General features: G+C 39.8%; 3 protein-coding genes across 7 annotated transcripts; 1 reads left to right on the forward strand and 2 right to left on the reverse strand.

The window, feature by feature from the left end:
- Positions 1 to 300: 300 nt before the first annotated feature.
- Positions 301 to 2,677, reverse strand: rpl9 (ribosomal protein L9). Its single transcript, XM_077605878.1, has 7 exons — positions 2,609 to 2,677; positions 2,044 to 2,090; positions 1,862 to 1,977; positions 1,598 to 1,693; positions 1,370 to 1,502; positions 919 to 999; positions 301 to 497 (listed from the first exon to the last, which is right to left on the reverse strand). Exons 2-7 carry the CDS (start codon positions 2,087 to 2,089, stop codon positions 391 to 393), a joined length of 579 nt encoding a protein of 192 aa, XP_077462004.1. The 5' UTR covers position 2,090; positions 2,609 to 2,677; the 3' UTR covers positions 301 to 390.
- Positions 2,678 to 3,146: 469 nt separating this feature from the next.
- On the forward strand, positions 3,147 to 7,993 carry lias (lipoic acid synthetase). Its single transcript, XM_077605511.1, has 11 exons — positions 3,147 to 3,355; positions 3,571 to 3,749; positions 4,150 to 4,243; positions 4,359 to 4,439; positions 4,610 to 4,766; positions 4,856 to 4,913; positions 5,538 to 5,666; positions 6,122 to 6,267; positions 6,345 to 6,415; positions 6,485 to 6,596; positions 6,983 to 7,993. Exons 1-11 carry the CDS (start codon positions 3,272 to 3,274, stop codon positions 7,042 to 7,044), a joined length of 1,173 nt encoding a protein of 390 aa, XP_077461637.1. The 5' UTR covers positions 3,147 to 3,271; the 3' UTR covers positions 7,045 to 7,993.
- A 31-nt stretch (positions 7,994 to 8,024) lies between these two features.
- ugdh (UDP-glucose 6-dehydrogenase) lies at positions 8,025 to 13,048 on the reverse strand. 5 transcript variants are annotated; one of them, XM_077605507.1, is made up of 14 exons: positions 12,939 to 13,048; positions 12,765 to 12,853; positions 12,634 to 12,670; positions 12,162 to 12,323; positions 11,580 to 11,681; positions 11,292 to 11,492; positions 11,019 to 11,216; positions 10,787 to 10,934; positions 9,619 to 9,713; positions 9,409 to 9,539; positions 9,157 to 9,296; positions 8,922 to 9,013; positions 8,732 to 8,842; positions 8,025 to 8,542 (listed from the first exon to the last, which is right to left on the reverse strand). In XM_077605507.1, the coding sequence occupies exons 4-14, from the start codon at positions 12,321 to 12,323 to the stop codon at positions 8,432 to 8,434; spliced, it is 1,491 nt and encodes a 496-aa protein (XP_077461633.1). In that variant the 5' UTR covers positions 12,634 to 12,670; positions 12,765 to 12,853; positions 12,939 to 13,048; the 3' UTR covers positions 8,025 to 8,431. The 5 variants fall into 5 exon arrangements, with proteins under 5 accessions (XP_077461633.1, XP_077461635.1, XP_077461634.1 ...); XM_077605509.1 differs by having other exon boundaries at positions 12,765 to 12,858; positions 12,939 to 13,025; XM_077605508.1 differs by lacking the exon at positions 12,634 to 12,670.
- Between the last annotated feature and the right edge of the window lie 3 nt (positions 13,049 to 13,051).

Consider the following 13,051-nt stretch of genomic DNA (forward strand, 5'->3'; position numbering starts at 1 on the left):
TGTCCATTTATTTTCTTAAGTTTATCCTTACGCTACCATTTGTATATGGAAGGCCTCGTTAGGGGTTTTCAAACAATGTAGATCCTGCCTGGCTTCGCCATCTTCATAAATCATGAATAAAACTTGCAGATTGAACTGACAACCGAGGATATTGTCTCTACTGTTTAAATGTCGAGCACAAAAAAATTAATTAAAAAAGACAAACATCTAGGATCACATTGGATTAGATGACAAAAAAACTTGGATAATTGAAAAATGTTTTTCAGAAGTTTAAATAGAGATAGCCACACAAAACAATGGTGATGAAACAATATTCCAACTTTATTGGTCATAACAATATGGTGACAGATGCCTTAAAGAAGGCTTTGATGTCTTGTGTAGAGTCAAGATTTACTTATCCCCGTCCACAACTGTTCCCTTCTCAGACACATAAATGCCATCTAAGAACTTTCTGATATCCTTATTTTTTACTGTGGTGGCTTGCTGGATGAGAGCAGCTAAAAAAGAAAGTTTTAATTAAAATAGCAAGGGAGCACCAATGAAACAGATGAAGAAAATACTGGTCTGAGCAACTTAGTATATGAAGCAAAATACTGAGATGATCCCCAAAGCAGGTTTATATCAGTCAAATATGCCAAAAACTGATCTCAGAAAGACACTGTTGAGGTTAAGTGTAAAATCTGTTTAAAACAGATCACCATATAGAACGCATTTGCAGGATTATATGATGAGAACAGTATAAAAATATATATTTTTCTTCTTCTGCACTGAAACGGCGACAGGTCAAAAATCAACACTAAACACGCCGTAGCCCGATTGATGAAACCTCGCATAGAAATCTACCGGTGTTGCCCAACAGAATAAGTATTGTTAAGTCCGAAATGACAACGAACAAACAATGTGTGCCGCCTTACATACCTGAATTTGACACCAGCTCAATATCGTTACCCTCCAGGACCAGCTCATCTTTCTGGGCTGCTGAGACGGTGCACATCACACCTGCAAAACAGAGGTCCACACTGCTGTTATACCGCTCGGCTTACAACAGCTTTATTGCAGAGAACTTCACCAGTTTTGTTCAAAATAAAAAGGGAAACCTGCACGTGGAAAAACAAAAAAGACAAAAGAAAAATCCAAACGAAGGCCCTGAAAATGCACATCACGTTTTTGCTTCGTGATGTGTGATTTCAGTAATAGCACTAATAGCTTTTTCATTTTCTGTCTCAAAACGACGGTCACACCCATTTAAAATCCAATGAAATTTGGGTCTCTTGTCATCACTGGTAATGGCAAATCACAAACAATACGAAAGGAACTAGCACATAATGTTTAGTGTGTCAAATGGTGCCCACTGTTCAAATGTTCTCACCTGCTCTCATTCTGACACGACGAATGTACTTCTCGCCCAAGAAATTCCTGATCTCCACCAGTGCGCCATTCTCTTGCATGACCACGTTGATGGGGAAATGGGCATAAACAGAACGCATTTTATAACGGAAGCCCTGCAGCAAAACAAGAGAGGGGAAAAACCTCAAGCACGGCACCAATGAGCAGTTATCGGCATTACCTGGAAGAAGAATTTATAAAATTATCTTACCAAAGTGACTCCCTTGATCATGTTTTGGACATGACTGCAAATGGTGCGGACTGTTGCCAGCTCCTTACGGTTACCCCACCATTTCTCGACTCGCAGCTGAAACAAGCAGGGTATCAAGAAAAGTCAAGATGATTGAATTGAAGGAACTGATTAATATGCTGATTACTCAGAGCGTTAAATGATGATAGAACCACTTTTAAAAAATGAATATGAACACGTGCTGAAATTACAGACTGACAAATAATATGTCTTGGTCTTCCATACCTTCTTATTTTTCTTGCCCAGAAGACGGAGCTCCAGGTTGATGTGATTGAACTCCCGAACGAGTTTGCCACGGGGACCCTTGACAGCCACTGTCCGCCCCTTCAGCTTGACCTCGACTAACAACAGCACCCCCCAAAAAAGTGAGCACAATCCATCAACAAAAACAACAACAGTTTTCTTACCTTTATCGGGGATGTCCACCGTTTGGCTGCTGAGAATGGTCTTCATTCTGTCAATTCAGAAACAAAAGTGATCTGCATTAATCCACATGAGTTTTTGCTTTAAAACTCAGTTCCAGAGTGCATAAACGAACTAAAACATTTAACACGCCATTTATTTGGGCTAGTTTGCAACGAAAAACAACAGCAAGTCACACATCAGCTAGGCTGCTTTAATGCTAACGCCAGAGACAAGCAGATAGGATGGCTACTTAGTGTCTCCAATATAAACTTTTTTAAATAATAAATGATCAATTAATGTGTTACGTATCGCTTGCATCAATGTTTAAAACGACAGTGGGTCAACTTGCTACGGCGTCCGGCATATTGGGCCTGAAGATCCTAGCCCAATCACGTCTATCACCCAATAAATTTCACTTGAGGCGTGGAGTTGACCCAAAATAATGCTTTACAACATAGTCGCATTTATGGATGTATTGACACGTTGAGTCAGAATGATAGTTATTGAGAAATTAACCCAGATGAACATAGATTAAGTCCCACCATTTACATTTTCAACCAGCCTCACCTCGCTGATAGCAGGAAAGGAAAGAGGAAAATCGTCACCGCATTGTGTAGCGCACGGAAGTGACGTCGGAAGACATTACTAATCAATTCATTTAAACGCAACGTCCCAACAAAACGTCTAAAATTACTGATTTAAAATACAAAAACGCCTTTTTTGTACTTCTTTCGCATGTTTTGGGAAAAAAACGATGAAAGTTGATGTACTGTTGCATCGAACCCAACATGAGTCATTTCCGTTACTATAATAAAATTGACTCTGGGAAATCAGTTTGTTTTGAAATAATATTAAAGTGACTGAGTTAGGCTGAATTTTAATTTTAAAAGAATGCAAAAATCTGTGACAGTTATGACAAAAACTATTATTTTGAAAAATGAATTTGTAGCTAGTCTAAAGCAACGCAATTAAGTATAATGTTATGATTAGCAAATGTCACTGACGAAAAATGGCTGCAAAACGATAACAGCCGTCATGATTTGATTCCCTGCAGAATTTTTGCATCCGTTCTACATATACTACATGATGTGCCGTCTTTGAACTCGACGAGTAGTCTTCAAAGTTTCCCTCTTCCCACTCCGGCGCTGTGACATAAACGCAACACCAGACCTAAACAGTCGCTCCTCAATCCATGTTGTTCGCTCTTCTGAAAAATTGTTAGCTAATGTCATGGCGTTATTGAAGCAAAGCTGCTGCGTAGCTGTCCGTTTCTCCACAAACCGCATCTGGTCGGGAGCGCCCAATATTTCGCCAGTCAGTATTTCATTCGATCAATCTGCTTAACGAATTCGCCTTTAAAACATCACTTGCGACGGGGATCGTTCCATTTAGTGTACATATGCCATTTCACTTATGACTTTCGTAACAGAGGCAGAGTTTATTAATAAGTAACTCGTTGGTGGTGGATATATTTGAAATCGCAAATCGCGTGAAATGATCATGTGAGCTGTCATTCCTGTCATCAACAGGTCTACACGAGCGGTATTTCATCTGCGGCGAAGTCTTCTCCCAGACCGACTGACAGGAACGAAAAGTCGCTGATCGATAATGATGGTCCGACACTACAAGACTTCATTTCTGGAGACCTGTCCGAGAAAAGCAACTGGACAGAGTATAGAGGCGACTTGAAGAGACAGAAGGGCGAGAGGTGTGTTTCAAATAATAAAGAATGCATCCCAACCTCAAAGCATATTTTCATCCAGGGATGGCGAACACGTGGCTCTTGAGCCACATGCGGCTCTTTGCTTCTTCTCATATTTTGTATAGACTGGGTTGCTATTTTCCTTGTTTCGTGTTTCTTTTATTTTGATTCCCTCTTAAAACACTTACATTCATCAGGGCCCATTTAAAATAAATATTAAATGATATATAATGTTATGGTGAATAATATGGTTTCAATTGTGTGTGTGTCTGTGTCTGTCTGTTTTGTCATTGTGGATCTTTGTGTCTAAATTGTTCAGCACCCCTGTTATTGAGGCCTATTAATGCTTATCGGCGAGAAAATAAATAAAATACAATTGTAACAAAGCAAAATCCCTTTTTTGTAGGCTTCGGTTGCCTCCTTGGCTGAAGACGGAAATCCCTATTGGGAAAAACTACAACAGACTGAAGAACTCTCTGAGGGACCTCAACCTTCACACTGTAAGCTACACAAAGTATATAAAAAATGAAATTGATATCAATGTGCAGGAAGAAAAAAATGGACCCACTACATGAAGTTGTCAAGAATTTGTATAAGTTTGGTGTCTTCCATCAGGTATGTGAAGAAGCCAGATGTCCTAACATTGGTGAATGCTGGGGAGGAGGAGAATATTCTACAGCCACAGCCACCATTATGGTCAGTCCGTAATATGCAATTTAGACACTTACACATTTTCTAATCCGGTTGAAAAGATCGACAGTGCTCACGCACAATGGATGAAAATAATTACTAACCGTTTGCGTGAAGCAACAGGACGTGCATTGCGGTTTCTAATGTTGTTTTGATGTTTATCTCCACATGGCTAGCTTATGGGGGACACGTGCACCCGTGGATGCCGCTTTTGTTCTGTCAAGACTGCTCGTCTCCCACCGCCTCTGGACCCCGAAGAGCCCTACAACACTGCAAAAGCTATTGTGGCATGGGGCCTGGACTATGTGGTGCTCACCTCTGTGGACCGAGATGGTATGATGGGAAAGGACAAGGAAACGACACCTTGGAGATTGCAGCATTTGGGGTTACCATACCTCACAACTGTCTCATGTCATTGACAGATATTGCCGATGGAGGGGCGGAGCATTTCGCCAAGACAGTTTCTCACCTGAAGGAAAGGTAAAGATAAAGAATATACAAGGAAGATGGAAAAAAGGCACCCTGGAGTATAAGTGGGATTTTTGAAGGGCATTTTTAAAAATGTATGTTCATTTAAAGTAACAATAGTAAAATGAAGAACAGGCTAAATAGGTATCTGTCATGTAACAGTTTTTTTTCATATAACTAGCCTGAAAAAACAACATAACAGGCCAGAGAGGAAAAAAATACATGTATAAGTTGCACTTGAATATTAGTCCCAGGCCCAGCCAAATTATGTAAAAGCGGGCTTTTATGCTGGAAAATACAGTAGTTTGCAATAGAAAGATGAGCTGTATTAAGTACGTAGCTGCTGAATTGGGGGCTAGTGAGAGAGAGAAATTTTATACAGGTTTTGTTATCTGGTAAAGTCAGCTTAATTAGCTGCGGGCTAATCTTCTGTTTCTTAACTGAGGCTTCTTTGCTATGCAAGGTAGTATAAAGATGTCTTTTTTGCCGTGCCAATGTCGCCTCTTATAAAATACAATCATTTTCCTTAAAAAAAGTGCAAAATCTCGGAAAATGAATCCAAATGATTCGTTCTGTACAGGTCGGTACCAAACGAGACAATTGTTCGAAAGCATCTATGTTGTTACCTTTATTTAGGAACCCTCAGATCCTGGTTGAATGTCTGACACCTGATTTCCGGGGCGACCTCGCAGCAGTTGAGAAGATCGCCCTTTCAGGTTTGGATGTCTACGCACACAACGTGGAGACAGTCCGTGAGCTTCAGAGGTAAATAATACAGAGAACTACTGATTCAAATCATGTCGCCAACTGTCTTACACCTCTGTTGTGGTCACCATTGAAACTATTTGTCTGGCATGTCCTGTCTTGTCCTTGAACTGTAATTGATTACTCGTTGTACAATCATCATTATAATTGAGAAATGTTATTCTCAATTGATTTTACCTGGTGAAATTAATGTAGTATTACTAAAGGTGACCTTGTGTCAAATTCTAGTATTTAGATAGTCGCTTGCAAACCTGATGAATAACAAAGGTTACAAATGATAGGTCACCTTATATTAGCTTTTAAAAATGGATTGAACTCATATTTAAAATACAAAAATTAGATAAATAAAGCTTTGTATAATGAATTCTGGCAGTATAACCAGGGAAAAAAACTGACCACATAACCTCAAAATGCTTGCTTAAGATGATTTTAAAACACCCCCTTCTCAATTCCAGGCACGTCCGAGACCCCAGAGCCAACTTTGACCAATCTCTGAGTGTTCTGAAACACGCAAAAAAGGCCAATCCTACTTTACTTACCAAGACATCTATCATGCTGGGATTGGGAGAGACTGACCAACAAATACAAAATACACTGAATGGTAAGTGCAGTGAAAATGTGCAATGTTTTGTATGACATGACATGATTTGATGTCTTGGCATGGTTTTTATTTTCCAGAGCTGCGGAAAGCTGAAGTGGATTGCCTGACACTGGGACAGTACATGCAACCCACTAAACGCCACTTAAAGGTACGTGCGATCCAGACCAATTTTAAATTATTTTGGACCTTAAATCAACTCATTTGTTTTTGAGCTTAGGTGGATGAATATGTAACCCCGGAAAAGTTTGCATATTGGGAGAAAGTTGGGAATGACATGGGCTTTGTCTACACTGCCAGTGGGCCGCTGGTTCGGTCCTCCTACAAAGCAGGTGAATAGTGAGGCTGTGGAATGCACCAAGGCCAAATTTGGATTTTATTTTTTCATTATTATTTTATTTTGTAATTATAAAAAATATTTATCAGCTTTTTTAAATTTTCATTTTTAAGTGTCTTACTATTTTAATCATTAATTTCCCCCCAGAAAAGATAATTCATTTAATTTCTATAATTTATATAAATCTTTTTATTTATTTATTGCCCATCACCAAATACATGCAGGTATGGGGGACACAAAATATTGTCCTAGGGGGAATTGGCCCCCAGGCTGCAATTTTGAGATCCCTGTCCTGCATGAATGCACTATAAAGACATTTAATGAAATGAAAAATCACAATTACTGCAGATGAGGTTAACCACTTGTGTCCACCCTTGACAGGAGAGTTCTTCTTGAAGAATTTGCTTAAGAAGAAAAAAGCAGAAGCTGTCATAGTGGAATGAATAGCAAGCAACACACCTTTTCTACACTCTGTAGTAAACACAATTATACGAGTGGCACAATCCACCGCTTCAAGCTGCAGCATAACACACAAACACATTATGAGAAAAGTATGCACACCAGAGTGAACTTTAAAGAAAAGGGGGCCGCGGGCATAAGAACGGAACATCCATCATGGACGATTTTTAACAGATAATTAAAGTTGAAGGCCAACAGCTACCTTAGATGACTACCCGAGGGCCAACTGTCCACCCACAGAAAATAAAACTGCATTCTTTGAAGCACAGGGAGCTCTAATTAAGGATGGACTGAAATGAAACATCTCACTCCAAACAGAATGAAACCAAGGCCTAAAACACTGAAATATTACCATTATATGATTTTTTTAAAATGATTTGCGAGGATCATTTTGTGCCCTTTGCCAATGCTTCATTGCCGCTTCTTAAGTGTTATGTTGGCACATTTGAATCAATGAAAACTACAATGAAGTGAAATGAGGAAGATGAGTTTTCCCCCTGAAATCTAAAATCTTGTCAAACTTGTTCTAGATAATTAGACCGGTAGACTCCAGAATGGACAACCAATACAAAAGTTCCAGACAGGTTCTGATTCATCCGTTTTCTTTCATTTGCAAAAGTATGTCATAGACTTTTTGATGTATCCCTAATTCTAATTTTATTTAAAAACTCTTGATGTTTCATGCTTGCCAGGGTTGTTTTATCAAGTTGTTTTGGAATATGCATTATTTAAAGAAACCTAATGCTGCACTGAATTTCTGGTATTAATTGTACAAAAGTCTTAAGTACTTTTATAATACCTTTGTACCTTTAAATCATATGTCATGAAAATCGGTATATCGGTGACCAGACTTGCCATTCAAATGTACAGTGGCAAGTTTGAGCAGTCTGGTTATACCGATCCCTTATCTTTTTAATAAAGACTTGAAAGAGAGTCATACGTTTAAAATTAGTATCAAGTATCATACATACACAAGATTTGGTTTTATTGCATTTGCCCTTTATATACAGCGGACACGTACAGCATTATGATTTTTAAAAAATATATATATAAAATTGTACCAAAAAACAGTTGGAATGAGACTGTAAAAAAGTGAACTGTCCACCTAAAATTGCTTGATTACCATGGTAGTGAATTTACATTGTGTCCACATAGAAAAGTTTAAACATAATCATAATCAAAATTGGCGACTGAAGATTGAACTTGTCAACCCACTACAGCGGAGCCTTATCTCATGGCTTGTATGACTCGCTATAGATTTTAAGGCAGAATTTGCAAAAGTAACTTGTTGACTGATATTGGACATCAATCACTATCTATGGCAGCCAATATGTCAAAAGTTTAGAAGGAGGAATGCATTGGGTGCCAGGTTTAAACATCAGCTTTCTTGACAGGAGGCTCATTGGCATTGATGGGAGGACCTACAGTAGCAGGAGTGTAAGGAATTCGTGCTTCTGCCACTTTCTTTCCGATAGTTTCAACCTGACAAGAACAAAAAAGATGTTAATAAAATTAATGTGAAGTTACATTCATCCAGAAGTTAGGACAGCTTTTTAGTTCCATTTTGTAACTTCACCAGAAAGCTCAATATTCCAAACATTTTATCATTAGTGTTTATTCAAATAGGATTTCCATGATGTTTAAGCATGACGTGTCCGACATGTTTCTCACCTGAAAACCGATGTCCTGGAGGTGTGTGTGGAGGTGGTCCAGTACTCTGCGACCATCAAATATAAAGGCTGGCTTGAGCATCTTTTTGTAAATCCTTTCATAATCCAGTTCCTGTGGGGACATTAGACAAGTGTTTAATATATTTGTCTTAAATTAGAGGAAGTTTGAAAATTTAAAATATGACCGTGACCTTAAACATGTCCCACTCAGTACAGATAACTAATGCGTGGGCACTCTTGCAAGCCTCATAAGGGTCTGTAGTCACCGTCACCAGCTCTGAAACTGAGTTAACACATTAAAGTTAATTTTCCTGCTTACTCGTCAGCCAAACATAGTTCTAATAATTTGCTTTCATTTGAAACTAACAATTGGAAGAGATAATCTAATGTGCAGGACACCATAGTAAACAAAATGTCTCAATTTACCTCTTTCAGGGTTGTCCTCAGAGATGTGGGGCTGAGAAAGGTCCTGAATAATTTGCTGTTTAAGAACTTTTGGGTCATAGATGAATAGTTTAGCCCCTTCATCCATCAGATATTTGGAGATGTAAATACTGGAAGACTCTCTGGGGATACAAACAACATAAAAGAAATAAAAGCAGGGTGATAGCCAGGACCTCAAATCACATCCACGTCATGATTGACATACGTAGTACTAATAATTCAATGAAGACAGACCTTGTGTCACCAGTGTCTTTTTTGAAAGAGAAGCCCAGCAGTGCAATTTTTTTGCCTGTCACGGTGTTGAAGAGGCAGTCAATAATTCTACAGGCAAACCGACGTCTTTGGTACTCATTCATATCTATCACCTGAAAAGCGGAGAAGACGAAAACAAATGACCTCCAGGAAGTATGAAAAGTACACAATTAGTATCCTGGCTATCCTCACCTGCTGCCAATAGGATGCCACCTCAGGCAGGTTTAAGGCTTCACACAAATACACCAGATTGAGCACGTCCTTCTGGAAACAGCTTCCACCGAAACCTGGAAGAGAGTTGTAAAGAAGTAATGAATTAATCATACAGGAATTTTCACTTTGCCCCCTTGTCCACGTGGTTATTAGCAGTAAACTGGCTCAACCTCATATCCCTCTCGATAGCATGACACTGAGGTAAACATTGGACATTTTGAGTTCATGTAATTTTATTGTCTTACCTTTAACCTGTTACTTTCCACTACACACTGTTGTTCTTGCAGGACTATAGGAGCACAATATGGGGAAATTTGCCTCATGCAAATACGCAACAATGTTCATTTTATTAAGATTTGAGTTTGAAAATTTAGCTTCTCCATGCTGTTTGTGTACAGGTGTATACAATACCAAAGAGTGACTTTATTAACAGTTGCATTAGATTAGATGTGACGCATTTTTTAACAACTGAATAAAATAGTATACAAAAATTTTCGAACTATAAGTTCCACCTAAGTATAGGTCGCAGCAGCTGAAGAACGCACAATGAAAGAAAAAAATCTACTTGTAGTTATACAACGTTATACGTTTAAGTAATAGGAAAATAGCAAGCGACAGTCAAAATGAGCAACTGTCAATGTAATATATTAACAGCTTTTTGGATAACTACAACCTAAAAAACACAGCAAAACAAGGTTGGCGATCAGTATAAAAAATAAAAGACAAATCGTAGGCCCAGCTAAATTATGATAAAAAGTTTGATCTATAGTCCGGAAAATACGGTTCTTGGTTTTCTTAACCTGCTTAGGCTGGTTTTGTTCTCTGACAGACATTACTGCTGTCACTCATTTTTTTAACCAAGGGTAACACTTATGTGCAAAATAATTTCTAGTTTTCCTCCAACAAACCAATCAGTTGAACGTGCTGCGTGTGAACAGGAAAAGAGTCTTCTGATCATCAGCCAGATTTCCCGTCATTCATGTCAAATAACTCGTTCTACCCGTTCGAAAAAGCTGAAACATCACCGTAGGAAATTGTCTATGCTGAAGCAATTTTCCCATTAAATGGTGCATGATGACAGTATGGTTTCCAGCCATGCATTTGAATTGTAAGATTCCACATAAATTGTTCAGGCGTCGCTTCTTACCCACGCTGGCTTGGAGGAAGCTGCTTCCTATTCTTTGGTCCATGCCAACAGCCTTGGCGACCTCCCCCACGTCAGCCCCGGTAGCCTCGCACAGCGCGCTGATACTGTTGATGCTGCTGATGCGCTGTGCAAGGAATGCATTTGCTGCCTGTTTGTAAAGCACATTTTCAGAGGGTTAAGCCAAACTGCAAATATTTTCTTGTCCTTCAAGTGAAATTATCCCTACACGCACCAGTTTGGACAGCTCGGATGACCATGTGTTTGTGGTGATAATTCTAGCCTTGGGAACCCAGTGTTCATACACGGCGCATAACGCCTGGATTGCCCTTTGACCTTCTGGCGTCACATCTCCACCAATCAAGACGCGGTCAGGCTCCTTCAAATTCTTTACCGCTGTTCCCTCAGCAAGAAACTCGGGATTGGACAACACCTGAGGTAAAAAGTTATCGTAAGAGCATGTTTGAAGACGTCGGCCACTGTGAATAAAGAAACCAATATTAGGCACCTGGAGGTTGAGGTTAGGCTTGGTGTTGGCGTCGAAGATCCGGCGAATGCTCTCAGCGGCTCGCACCGGCACAGTGCTTTTCTCGGTGACTATCTTGTAACCATCAGACACTTCCACAATTCTCCGAGCACACGATTCAATGTACTTGAGGTCGGCGGCACGGCCCTTTCCCATGCCGTAGGTCTTGGTGGGGGTGTTTACCTAGATTGGCATTCTTTTTAGTCAGAATTCAAGTGGGGAGTTTAAGCAATTGTGCGTGTTCACGTGGGTGTGACTGGAAAAACTCACGGAGATAAAAACAAGGTCAGCGTCCCTGATGGCTGAGTCAATGTCTGTGGAGAAAAATAAGTTCCTCCCTTTGCATGATTCAACTACCTCTTTCAGGTCAGGCTGTGTGGAGAGAAACACAATTTTGGTGAAAGGCGCTTCCCAAGCCTACCCACGTCACAATGATGTAATTGTAATGACCCATCTGGAAGTCTTTATCCCCCTGGTGTTGAAATACTCTGGTCACCAATGGTTGCATGTCTACTATTGCTCAACCAATGCCCCCCACCCACTCTCTAAAATTCAGTCCAGCTCAACTTTTCTGACCACACCCAGTTACCAAGACGAGCTGAAACTTTTAATGGCTAGGCAATAAAGGAAGTTTGGCGTGAGGGCACACCTTCTCCCAAGGAAACGTACATGCGCTAACTGTATCTTTCCAGCTGATCATAAAACATACCTCAACAATCTAGTTATTTGGAAGCAAAGTCACAAACCTACATTTTATTGCCCTTAACCCCACGTCAATTATTCATGACAGTCCAAAAGTGGGAGAGCTCTGAGTTAAACTAAATCTAGAACTAGAAAAACCTGAAACAATACCTCATATATAGGAAGCGTGTCTGAGTTCCAGGCGTTGATTCGTGTCTCGTTGATATCGACAACAGTCACCGTGATCTCTGGACACATTTGGGCAATCACGCTGCATGTTGGGCCTCCCACGTAGCCGGCACCAATGCAACAGATCCTTTTTATTTGGAACATCTGTATATGCGGGGAAAACAAAACAGCTTAAAGATCAAGTATTGGGTTGCTTTCTCCTAAATGTTAACTCCTGACTTTAACAAGACCTTGACAACAAATAGTCATCTGAAAAGTAGCAGGTACTGGAATTCAGATGCTTGATTTTTCCACAGTAACTGGATTAAATTGAAATATTGTTAGTTCTTGAACTAAATGCGACATGGTCCCACCGTGAGTGCCATTCGAACCGTGATAGCCAGGTTGAGAGAGCGAGATATAAAGAGTCATTCATTCCACCGCATCCGAGTTACGCACAAGCACACAGACTTACATTGAGGGATTCTTTGGAATCCTTAGCTACGAGCCTCCTGTGCACACCAACAGATTAGCAACACTTGACCGGTTCTCTCTTATTCACCACACTTCAAGTAAATATTAAACTGTAATTAAGTGGGCTCTCACCTTTGCCAACACGACAACCAAACTTCAAGATGTTCTTCAGCTTCTTCTTTTTTTAAATGTATCGGAATAGCGTGACACGAGAAGAGCTACTGAGCTCAAAAATTTAAAAAAAAGGAATTAAAAAAAAACTAGGAGAATGTAGACTAATTTCAACAGACCCAAAACGTAAATTACCTTCAGCAGGTTGTCTCAAATGGACCGCTTCAATTTTTCCAGATGAGAAGCGGCTCTGTCAGTGATGAGTCGTTCTACTTGACGTAAACGTGACGCACCCAAGCTTCCGGTTC

This window comes from Stigmatopora argus, chromosome 7, assembly GCF_051989625.1.
Source record: "Stigmatopora argus isolate UIUO_Sarg chromosome 7, RoL_Sarg_1.0, whole genome shotgun sequence".
In the NCBI taxonomy this organism is placed as follows: Eukaryota; Metazoa; Chordata; class Actinopteri; order Syngnathiformes; family Syngnathidae; genus Stigmatopora; species Stigmatopora argus.